Source organism: Equus caballus, chromosome 28 (assembly GCF_041296265.1).
Source record: "Equus caballus isolate H_3958 breed thoroughbred chromosome 28, TB-T2T, whole genome shotgun sequence".
Classification (NCBI taxonomy): domain Eukaryota; kingdom Metazoa; phylum Chordata; class Mammalia; order Perissodactyla; family Equidae; genus Equus; species Equus caballus.
In genome coordinates, this window is record NC_091711.1 from 42,870,013 (window position 1) to 42,882,222 (window position 12,210).

Sequence of the window (12,210 nt, forward strand, 5' to 3'; positions counted from 1 at the left end):
ACAACAAGACCATGCTGAGAATTTAAAGTGGTTCTTGAGTTGGTAGCACCAACTCAGTGTCTTGATGGAAGCAAACATATCCCTCTTTGGAGGAACACACCTTCTACCCAGGCCTCAAAAACTTCCCACAGGTGAAGTTTCAAAGAACTCACGGTCAAAATATCCACACATCACAAATACACAAGGTACCTGAAGGAGCAAGAGTCAGGAAAAACAGGAGAAGAGTAAGACCGGTAAAGAAATTAATGTGTTTAAGAGAAAAAAGGCAAGTTCTGAAAATGAGTAAGGAGCAAGAGACTTGTAAATAACCAAGAGAAGTTTAAAAAGAATCGAAGTGAAAAGTATCAAAATAAAAATCGTAGGCATTGAATTAAAACATCAATGAAACAGCTGATTATAAAAAGAAAGCATACATAATTCAGCAGAGGGATAGATGGAACTGAACAGTGAAAAAGTCTAATATATGTCTAACTAGGGCTCCAGAATGAGAGTAGAGAGAATGGGGAAGAGGCAATATTTGAAAGATATTAGTTGAAAATGCTCCAGAGCCAAAGAAAATTAACAACCCTACAATTTAAGATGCCAAATAAATCCCAAGTAGGATAAATAAAAAGCATTATAAACCTAGACACATTGAAGTGACACAGCACCATTAATAAAGAGAACACAACTTAAAAAAATTCCTTTTACAGACAATGACGAAAGGTACTTATATGTTCTTAAACACACACAAGATCTTTATGAAGAAAGTGTTAGTAAGTTATTAAAAGACATTAAAAAAAAAAAAGACCTAAAAATTAGATAGCACATTCATGGATAGTTAATCTCAACAGTGAGGAGATGTATCTTCTCCCTAACTTGATTTAGATTTAACACAATTCTAATAGGGGGAAAAATCCTAATTTTTTTTGGGGGGGTGGGGTGGGGCTTGACAATCTGATTTTAAAATTTATGTGGAAGAACAAAGGGCCAAGAACAACCCAGATACTCCTGAAGCACTGGGGGTCCTTCCCCACCAGATAACAAGGCCTAGTATAAAGCTATGTAAGACAATGTGTCATCAGCACACGGAAAAATTTAGACACGTAGAATAAGAGAGCACCAAAACCGACCCACACATATACGGAAACAAGTGTATTTTGGCATTGGTGAGGAAAAAAATTCTTCACTAATGGGACTGACAGGTGGATTAAACGTGAAAGCCAAACAAAATTTTCAGAAGAAAAACAATACATTACAGCAATTATAACCTTGAGGTAATAAAGCATAATATATAAAAGTGATCAATTTTACTGCACTAAAAGATTGTGTTTATTAAGACAACATAAGGAAAGTAAAGACAATCCATAAACTAGGAGGAAATGTGTGGAGTACATATAGATGACACACTGTTCGTATCCAGAACATAAAATGAACTATAAATCAGTAAGAAAAAGACAACCACCAAGAAGAAAAATGGGGAAAGTTAGGAAAGTCATTCACAAATACCTGTGAATGACCAATAAACATTAAAATATGCTCAACTTTATTAGAAATCAGGAAAATGCAAACTAAAAGCCATGAGGACATACCATTTCACACAATAAGACTGGCAAAGATGAAATCTGACAGTATCAAGTGTTGGTGAGGATATGGACCAACCTTTTAAGCTGCTATTACTATATTACACTGTTTCTCAAGCTTTTTTCCATTATCAACCCCCAAAGGGCCTTTTCAGACATTTTTTCTTAATTCTCACCCCCTCCATTTTAATACTACAGATACACTGCATATATGTTAATGTGTTACGACCCTTTGGAGCACTACTAACCATTGCAATATCTAAGTTTTTTTCAGGCCCAAACTCCCAAGAACCATTTTCACCACCTGGAAGGCAATATCGTATCTGTCGTGACAAAACCATTTTGGAAAACAATTTGGCATTAGATATCTCATTAAATAGGCAATTCCCCTTATAGATATAAATGTTAGCTGAACTCTATAGTTTAAAGAGCAGTCAAACCAGATGCAAATTGAAAAAGCAGGTAAACAGAAAATAAGGATATCAGAGAGTGTTAGAGAGTATGATTAAAAATAATGGGAATTTTCGCAAATATTTTAAGCAGTAAAATAAATACTTTCCTAAATGCCTTAAGTCAGAGAAAGATTTAACATGTGCTTTCCAGGAAGAATTATGTCACAAAATCATTGCAGTAGGTGGGACCTTCACATCCCTTACAACAAGCAGAAAATAAGCCATTAAACTTACCTCTACATTTTCATCTCCCATTTCTTGAGGGGCATCAGTGTCTGGTTCAATCACACCTTCATTGTCAATTTCTGCCAAAGAAAATGATATGACTCATGCTGTCCAATACAGTAGATGCTAGCCACATGAGACTATCAAAAACTAATCAGCTATGGGGCCGGCCTGGTGGTGTAGTGGTTAAGTTTGGCACACTTCGCTTGGGCAGCCCAGGTTCGTGGGTTCGGATCCTGGGTGCGGACCTGCATGACTTGTCAAGCCACGCTCCAGTGGCAACTCACATACAATATAGGAGAAGACTGGCACAGACGGTAGCTCAGGGCCAATCTTCCTCAAGCAACAAGGGGAGGATTGGCAACAGGCGTTAGCTCAGAGCTAATCTTCCACACCAGGAAAAAACAAACAACCCACTAATGAACTAAGGCTAGTGCAACCGATGAACTGAATATTTTACTTTATATTAATTTTATTTAAATTGATGCACTGTAAAATATTTCTCCATTAAACAAAACTTTATTGTTTCAGTAAGACTACATCTTGTTTCAACTGCTGCATCAGTAAGATATATACCATCATGTTGTAGTGGGAACGTTGACAAGTGCATAGTTTCTAGATATTACACACAGACACACCACTGATTCAGTCAGCATCAACAAGCTGATCCAGTTCAAATATTTTGTTTTAAATACCAATGTACTATTTTTTAAAAAAAATTTTATGCAGATAGGACTAGTTATACTGATAATTTGATGTAAATCATAATGAAATTTAATTTTAATATAATTATTTTTGTTTCAAAAAAATAATATGGATAAATTTTAATTTTAAAATAAAGGTATATTACTGATGCAGAAATGAGCCCCAGAGCTATCACTATAACCAAAACAGTAAAGAAAGAGACTGGAAAAAGGAATGTTGCAAATTTCATGATGGACAACTGTAATTTACTATAGCAAAGCAAAACAAAATAAGAGTTACACATAAAAAAACTTTTAAAAGGAACAGACAATATTCAGAGACATTTTTAGCATTAAGAGTGAATTTGATGAGTTTCCTCTTAACGGTCAAAAAAGGATGAAATTAAAATCAGCTACCTGAAATCAGAATTAACATCCAACAAAAAAATTTTAATCAATTTTTAACAGGAACTGAGCTGCTAACTTTATATCTAATTATAAAATAAGCTTGATTCACTCACAAAAAAGAAAATGCTTTAAATGGAGATGTGGCGCTAAAAAAAAAAATTATAGTTATGGAATTGCCAGAAAATTGTACGACTAAAAACAATATTTTACAAACAGTGACACATCTTCAATTAAGCCCCCCAAAAACAAGCCCATTCTAACCATATCAAAGATCAACTTATTCAAAATTTGAAAAATTCAAGTACTTTTATTTAGCTTTTAGATAGGTTCTGAGAATTAAGAGATTGCCCAGTTAATAACTGAGGTATGTATTTATAGTCTCAAAGGACTTCCAAATTTACAAAGAGATTTTGTCAATTTGAGGCCTAAAAAACAATACAACCAAACTTGGTAGAGAAATCAATTCTTCTAAAATGAACCAGTTTTATTAACATGGATGCAAGTACTAAAGGAAAATAATATTTTGGTATTCAATTCAGTTCTAAACATATGTTTAGAACAACCTGGGATATGACCTTTTTCAACTATAAATTTCATGATGTTTGAATATGGAGCAAATATTTCCCCAAAAAAATGTAACACCTGCATTGAGTTGCATTATTAGTATAAAATACACTCTGGATTTTGAAGACTTAGTATGAAAAAAGGGAAAATATTTCATTAATAATTTTTCCATATTGCCTACACATCGAAATGTATTTTAGACATATTAGTTTAAATATATAATTTGAGTTAATTTTACCTGTGTATTTTAAAAATGTGACTACTAGAGAACTTTAAGTTTCATATGTAGCTTACATTCTATTTCTATTACATAGGGCTGCTTTAGTCAATTTAGTAAAAATCAACACAGGATCTTATGAAGTCATCAAATACAAACTACCAACTCCTCACCCAGATCACTTTCCTCACTTGATGGTTCATCTGTCTTTACGTTTTCCTCCACCTTCTTACTATCTGTTTTTTCTTCCTAGCAGAGGAAAGGCAAACAATGCTATTAGTATTTAATAACACACCTAATATATATACTAATTTACACAAATTTACACAAACTATTCACATCCATTATATTTCAGTTGTTAATGCTCCCTTTCTTGGTTTGTTTTAGTAAATTAGTTTTAGTTTGCTGTTTTCATTTCTTTTTTTAAATTAAGTATAGGTCCAGTCCCTCATCCAAATCTTTTAGATGATGAGTTTTAGAATTTAAAAACTTTTGGATTCTAGAAAATTAATACAATGCATATACGATATATTATGTAACACCCTCAATAGGCACTGCGGTCCACAACTCTGCATAATCAAACACATTATTTCTGCAAAATAAAGTTTGGCATTTGTAGTAAGTGGGAAAAAGACTGAACAGTCTCATGTCTTTTCAGATCACATTTTATTACCAAACAAATTTACTAAAATGCTTTACATTTTCAAGAGTTTTTGAGTTTTGAAATTGTAAATAAGACACTATGAAACTGTAATACACAAATGATGAAAATTCAAAGAATTTAAATACACACATGACGAAAACCAAATTTCCTGCCCATCCTTTAAGCAACCAGTGTGGTTTCTTGCGTGTCCCATTCTAGATATTCTCTAAGTATATAAGACAACTCTGCACTTTGACTTTTCCATTTAACAATGCTGTGTATCTTAGCGACTATGCCACGATCAGCCCACGTAGATCTATTTATTCAAACTGTCTTAGTATTTCATAAGTTACGTAACCAGTTACTTAGATTGAAAATCGAAATCAAAGCCCTACCTTATTACAAAATATTTGTTGAGTCCCTACCATGTGCAAGGTGCTAGATGCTTTAGTATATTCTGAGTAAGACCAGTCATATTCTAAATCGAATAAAAAGTTATTAGCAGAGATATAGCTTAATATAATTTTGCATGTTTATCTTCATCCATGTTTATCACATGGCAAAATATCCTATCCAGGGCTCACAAACTAGCGAACTCTGAGAGATGAGTCATCTAAAAAAAAAGACTAACTACTTTTGGGGCTTTTGCTTAACTTCTCTCATTTCACTTGTTCAAAGATAAAACTTCTAATTTCATATCCAAAGAGATAAACCTTGTTCAGTGTTCTAAATAATAAAACAGCAAATTTTCTTATCAATTTGAGACAGTTAATTAGAAAACTGTGGAAAAAATCTTTTTAGACATGAAGGCAGAAAATAGGAGAAATACGAATTCTGAAGGGAGCATTCATAAGAGTATAGCCCCCCATCTCTCAACTTCGGCTACCAGTAACCTCCTCCTATCTCCCACACCCTTTCGGCAAATATGCTAAAGCAACACCATGAATCATACTCAAACATTCCTCAGGTAGTGGCAGGGAAGAAAAACTTGAGAATCACTGATTTGGGCTAATTGTTCATTTACTTTGCAGACATTATTAAACAATAAAAGTACCTATAATGCATAAAACACTGTACTAGGTGCCAAAGACACAATGACAAAGACTACAAATGCACACAATTACAGGGCTTCCTATTCATAGGTCATGCATATAACATACACGTAGCATTTATTTTCATTTATTCTAAAATATGGTAAACATTCAACCCCAAATTCTCAGTTTTAAGTCAGATTCCAGAGACTTGATGTCCAAACAGAAATTTTACCAAGATTTTTTTCTAAGTGATCTTGGGGAAATCAGGAGTGGTAATTTGAGTAGCAGTTAAAAAACCCTAAAAAGCCTTATAATAATTTATCACTAAACATATAAATAAAATTCATAACTCACCTTGATATTTTCTTCTGATTTAGTTTTATGAGTAGCAGGTGGTATTTTACCCCCCATGCTTGAGGAAGATGAGAAAAAAGATATTTGTTTAGAAAGCTAAAAATCACTGAGCCAAGCAACATTCATTTATGCTGGAAGAAAAGTCAGACATTTAGATGGTTACCTTGTCAAACACTGAAGAGTAAGCTGAATTCATCTGAATGCTTCAGTATTACTAGTAAGCTTAAAATTTTATTTATTTTCTTAGCATACTCGTTAATGAAAATCTAACCCTTACCTTGCCTCAATAAGCCTAACAAACAAAATTACACAGCTTCTCTGTGCCCATTCCCAGAGGAAACAGAAAAGAGGCAGAGAAACACGCAACAACAAAATCTTTTGTGTAAGTTGTTTAGTTTAGAATTCAGTAGGTATAGCTGAATTCAAAACTTGAATAGGTCAATTCATTAAAATAGTCTATGAAATAATTATAAAGACACAGTGTAATCATTCAAAATGTTTGTTTCGACTCGGACCTGAGAATTCTTCTTGCTTATATTCATAGACCCTTCATATTATAGATTTTCTTGTTATCCTTCTAAATTTTCTCGTTATCATTCAAAATCCGCCCATTAGTACTTCCTCTTGACCTTGCAAGCCCTTCTTCCCCAAAGATTCCAGGGCAACACCATGAATTACATACAAATAACTTAAAAACGAGAAAAAAAGACTACAAAAATTTAGTGCTATGGGCCCTGCCTGGTAGTGTAGTGGTTAAGTTCGCACTCTCTGCTTCAGTGGCCTGAGGTTTGCAGGTTCGGATCCCTGATGCACACCTACACACTGCTGATCAAGCCATTGTGGCAACGTCCCACATACAAAACAGAGGAAGAATGGCACAGATGTTAGCTTGGGGACAACCTTCCTCAAGCACAAAGAGGAAGACTGGCAAGAGATGTTAGCTCAAGGCCCCTCTTCCTCACACACAAAAAAATAGTGCTATATGCTCCATTTGGGGTAGACAATGAAGCATATGGGCTGCATGCAACTGTCCAGTGACTAAAATGTTCAATGGATTAAGGGCACTCACTCAAGGAAAGTGAAAGCTGTACACAACAAAGACAACTAAAATTCGCCTTAAAAAGTAAAAAAAGCCATTAACTTTTATGTCAAACAAGGAGACCATATTAACCTGGAAAACAGAAAGGAACCTACTTCAAAATACCTTAAGTGTTGATCCCTTTTAACTGCAGTTATCACATTCATATTTACATTCATTTCAGGTGGGTGGAATTTCTCGACATAGGGTTGTGTACATTAGATTTAAATGGATATTGGTTTTCCAAAGTTCTTTTAACAATTTATACCTCTTTTAGCAGTGTATGAGAATTCTAATTGTTCCACGCCTTGGCCAACCCTTAGCTATTGTCTATCTTTCAAATTTTTAGCCATTTTCATAGGTGTGTAGTGGTATCTCACTGTAGTTGAGTCCCTTTTCATATGTTTATTGGCCATCTGAATAGCCTTTTTTGGTAAAGTTCAACCCTCATCCAGCTTTCTATTAGGTTGTCTATCATATTTATTTATAGGTGTACTCTGTAGATTCTGCATCTGAGCCCTCTGTCAGTCTTAGGTGTTGCAAATATCGTCTCCCACCCTGCGGCTTCCCTTTTCACTCTCAAGGTTATCTTTTGACGAAGGAAACATGAGACAAAAGTATAAATGTAAAATAGCAAACGTAATAAACATTTGGAATTTCTTATTAAGCACCATTGAATCAACAAAAATGTGCACACTTTTCCCATTCTGTTTAATGTGAGAGTTATAAAAAAATACCTTGTTACTCAACTACCCTCAATAAGGAAAAATGGCTCCCATATGCCAATAAATAAATTACTACATGATCCAAAACATCTTTGTTTGCAACTCAGAAAAGTAAGATGATTTAATAAGGAACAGGCATGTAAACACAACAAAATTTTTTAAAATTCTGTTCCAAGGGAAAGAGCACAGTAATCAAACACTAGTTCTTTGCAGTTACATTTTAATGAAGACACAGGGTTTCTTAAGTTGTGTTTTTCCCAAGTTTCAAAATACAGCATCCAGGAATGTATTTAGGATGACGTTCAAACAGTTATAACGTTCTAACTTACGTGAAAACTTTGGGAAGTGATACTCCTGCCAGAAAATATATTAAACTACATCTAATCCTAAGGAAAGATCAGACAAACCCAAATTGAGGGAAATCCCTTAACTGGCCCAATAATATTCAAAATTGCCAAGATCATGAAACACTGAAGAAGTGTTTCAAAATGAAAGAGACTAAGAGACATGACAACAAAATGCAACATGTAATTCTGAGAATTAGATAGTATGAATGTGTCAGTACTAGTGCCCCAAGTTTGATGGTTGTATTATAGAGACTGTCCTTATGTGTAAGAAATACACACTCAGTGGTGTTGGGGGCGCAATGTTGGAAAGAGTTCAGGAAAAAAGCTCTTTCTACTGTACTTGCAATTTTTATGCAAGCCAGAAATTGTTTCAAAAACATAAAAAATTTTAAAGCTTGAAGGAGCGCACAGGAGGGTTTATTCATAAGCTAGATTTAGAGTTTCTCACATTCCAATTCTAGTTAACTACTGGAAGGTAACACCAATTTATAGGTAACAGAAATTTCTCGTAATGCTTCCAAGATTTAAAACAAGCTAGTTCTCCGCCAAAAACGGCAAATTGGGACATCGCCAGTATAGGCTTTTATATAATAACTAGGGCTAGTGCAGAAACCTTCCTCATATGGGATTACACAAGACTTCATTCATAATTCTCTTAATTTGATAATATACAATCTGCTTTGTGCTATAATTACTTATGCACATGTACAAAAAACCTGGGTGCTATCTTGTAAATTCCTTGAGGGTAGAAATGCATCCTTCATTTAAATATTCACTTCATTTAAAATATTTACTGAAAAGCCATGTGCCATGGCAGGAGATTAGAATACAAAGTTACTTTCTTTGATCTTAAATTACCATAAAATGAAATGATTAAAGCACAGACAAGATACAAAGCAGACAAAAGGTGCTGAATGGGAGAAACAGACAATGCTTCTCCCTCTAGAAAAACAAAAATACCCCAAACTTATTTGCTGAAAATATTGTTGTCTCCCTGGATCTCCACTGATACTGGGCCAAAAAATTTTTTCTTTGTATTTCCCTTTGTCCAATTTAAAAGGTTGTTAAGCTAATAAATTCATAACATCAAATAAAACTTTAAGCTAAGAACAATGGTAAAAATTATGGCAAATATGCAAATACTCTGTTCTTCAACGTCTAAGTCTGGGTATTTATGACTAATTTAGTGGGGACGAGAGGAGAACTCTGCAATGGTTTCAAGTTGAGGAACCCTAATAGTAGGATTAGGTCCAGTAATATTCCCAGACCTGGAAGTCTCCACATTCAGCCCAATCTCTTACAATTTTGGAGTGCTTTAAGAGGACTGACATGAAAGCAGACAAGAGAGGAAGTGATACACCTTGAGCAAAGCCCTCAGACTACAAAAATTTAAGTTTAAACTTAGAGACAGCAAAAGCTTCCATGCTAATATCTCAATTTAAATTCAGAATAAGGCCCCCTACACAGGCCAAGGTGCTTCATCCCATACTTAACAATTAAGTATGCTACAAGAAAAATATAAATGGAATCAGGAAAAAACCCCTGGAATTCCCTATGGGAAATGTTAAAGTAAGATACACGGCCATTTTGGGGAAAACAATGCCTGACAATATTTTCCAGACCTTAAATTGGAATTCTCCACATAGCTACAATCACTCCAGCTCAAATTACATCATTCTTAGATAGGTTTCAACTTTTTCTTCCCAGCGTCCCCTGTTCCTCTCTAGGAGTGGAACAAAACATTGTATCCACTCAGTATAACCTTCATTCTTGGTGCCAGGTATTTCCTGGAATTTTAGGAACAATTTAATTGTAGGCTCTTTCCTGTAATGAGTAGATATGAAAGGATAAAAGCCTACAAATAAGTAAGACATTTGGATCATCAAGTTATTCAGCAGAGAAAATGACTAAAACCTACTCCTCAATGCCTAGTCCTGAAATTTATCTAACAGCATCTTGTGGGTTTTTCCGTTGAAAAGCGAGGAATTTGCAAAAACGGTATTCTTGTTAACTATTGTTAACAATAGTTACTAAGTTACTACAGTAACTAATCGTAAGTGTTCAGAATTTTACCTATATAAAATGAACAAAAATCCTACACTACAATAGCTAAAAAACTGATGGGGAAAAAGAATATTGAGAAACTTCTTACAGGAAAAAAATTATTATACCACCATATACAATGTTGACAGATTTTAACTAAAGTTTCTTCCTTACAACTAGCCTGTTGGAAGAAATACTCTTTCAAATATTTCGTAATCGTGGGTTCCTCCTCCCCCTTGGAAATGTTCCTAAAACAAACATCAAAGTTTAGGGTACCACCTCTTAGGAGTCACATTGCTTTGCACTGTCACTACTCACCACCATGAGGTGCAATTTGTATGTTCTCTCTTTTAAATTACCCACCAATAGCAGTGACTAAAAACTATCTCCAGGAAGATTTCCCTTTCTCCCATAAGTTCCCCTCCAATATGTAGAATATTAACCACTATCACATGGTAAATATCAAAACGAACTTCGGGGTCAGGCCCGTGGCCCAGAGGTTAAGTTCGCGGGCTCCACTTCGCCGGCCCAGGGTTTCCGCGGCTCGGATCCTGGGCGCGGACATGGCACCGCTCATCAGGCCACGGTGAGGCGGCATCCCACACAGCACAACCAGAAGGACCCACAACTAAAAATATACAACTATGTAACAGGAGGCTTTGGGGAGAAAAACGAAAAATAAAGTCTTGAAAAAAAATTCTCTATTTACTCATCTGTATCCTTAAACAGACAGTACTTATACTCTTTCCTAGATCTAGCTCAATGCCTGTTGAATTAATTCCATGCACGTAGCGAAGTACTCTAAATTTAAGGGTAACAAGAAGAGATCATGCTAACATGCCGGTCCTTGAAAAATCACTTTTTTTTTTAAGCGTTTGGAGTGACTACCACTGCGGTGGTTTAGTAAGTAATTCCCAAAATAATTCCATGCAGTTAGAATCGCTCTAAGTTATAATCAAACACAGTTACCAGTTTCATTATAACTCATTAAACAATAACATCATTACTACAACATTATTTAAAGGCACAACGCGTAAAGGATCTCCTCTCACTGCGACCTAGGCAGACCACCAGAGATGTAAAGACAACTCCACGCTTGCACCTTTCACCCCGCCTCACGCCTACAGTGCCCAAGTCCTCGCTATCGTCTGCATTTCTATTTCGCCCAAGACACACCCCTGGCGACCTCAGGGTGCAGGGAACCCAGCTCTGCCTCCTCCTTCCCTGCCTCTGTACTATCTAAGCCTCCCGATCCTCCATTAGCCCCTGAAGCCGCCCCCCTTTCCTAGCCAGGAGTCGAATCACAGGGAGGCGGCGACTCCGCTGGCCCTCGCTCCCCGCTCCCCGCTCCCAGCCGCGGCCCAGCTCCCCCTCCGCCGTCCCTCTTCCCACCCCAACGGTCCTCAGGCCCCGCTCTCACCTCTCCACCCACTCCCTCAGGAAGCGCAATTCCTCGGTGTGCAGAACGCTCGGGTCCTGCTTACACATTTTCACGAAGGCCCGAAGCTCGCTCACTTTGCGGGGATCCATGGTGCGCAGGCGGCGGGAGACGGCGCGCTCGGCCGACGTTGCTGCCTGATTCCAGGCCCCGGTGCTGGCTCAGCGTGACCGCGTAGAAGGGGGCGGCTGCCGCGAGGCAGAACAGACTAGAACCTCCCTGGCCGCCGGCCCCTCCCTCCCAACGGTCTCGTGACCCGGGTCCTTCGCCTGTTTATTCCCACTCCCTCTACCTCTGCCCTTGCGCACTGGCTAGAACCTTCTAGAAGCGTGGCTGTTCGCGCTGTTGCCTGCCTCTCTACGCACGCATTCTTTACAGTATTCTTAACTCTGAACCAGTTCCTTGGATGGCTGAACCCGCTACATTGTGTTCTCAAG

General features: G+C 36.7%; 1 protein-coding gene across 1 annotated transcript in view; it reads right to left on the reverse strand.

Moving 5' to 3' along the window:
- The window catches only part of ST13 (ST13 Hsp70 interacting protein), a 26,702-nt gene extending 14,832 nt beyond the window's left edge, over window positions 1–11,870 (reverse strand). The window contains exons 1-4 of the mRNA NM_001309324.1: window positions 11,756–11,870; window positions 6,143–6,200; window positions 4,285–4,360; window positions 2,249–2,319 (exon numbers count right to left, since the gene is read on the reverse strand). Coding sequence (NP_001296253.1) covers window positions 2,249–2,319; window positions 4,285–4,360; window positions 6,143–6,200; window positions 11,756–11,865 — 315 coding nt within the window. The 5' untranslated portion in view covers window positions 11,866–11,870. The remainder of the gene's footprint in view (window positions 1–2,248; window positions 2,320–4,284; window positions 4,361–6,142; window positions 6,201–11,755) is intronic.
- Window positions 11,871–12,210: the final 340 nt, after the last annotated feature.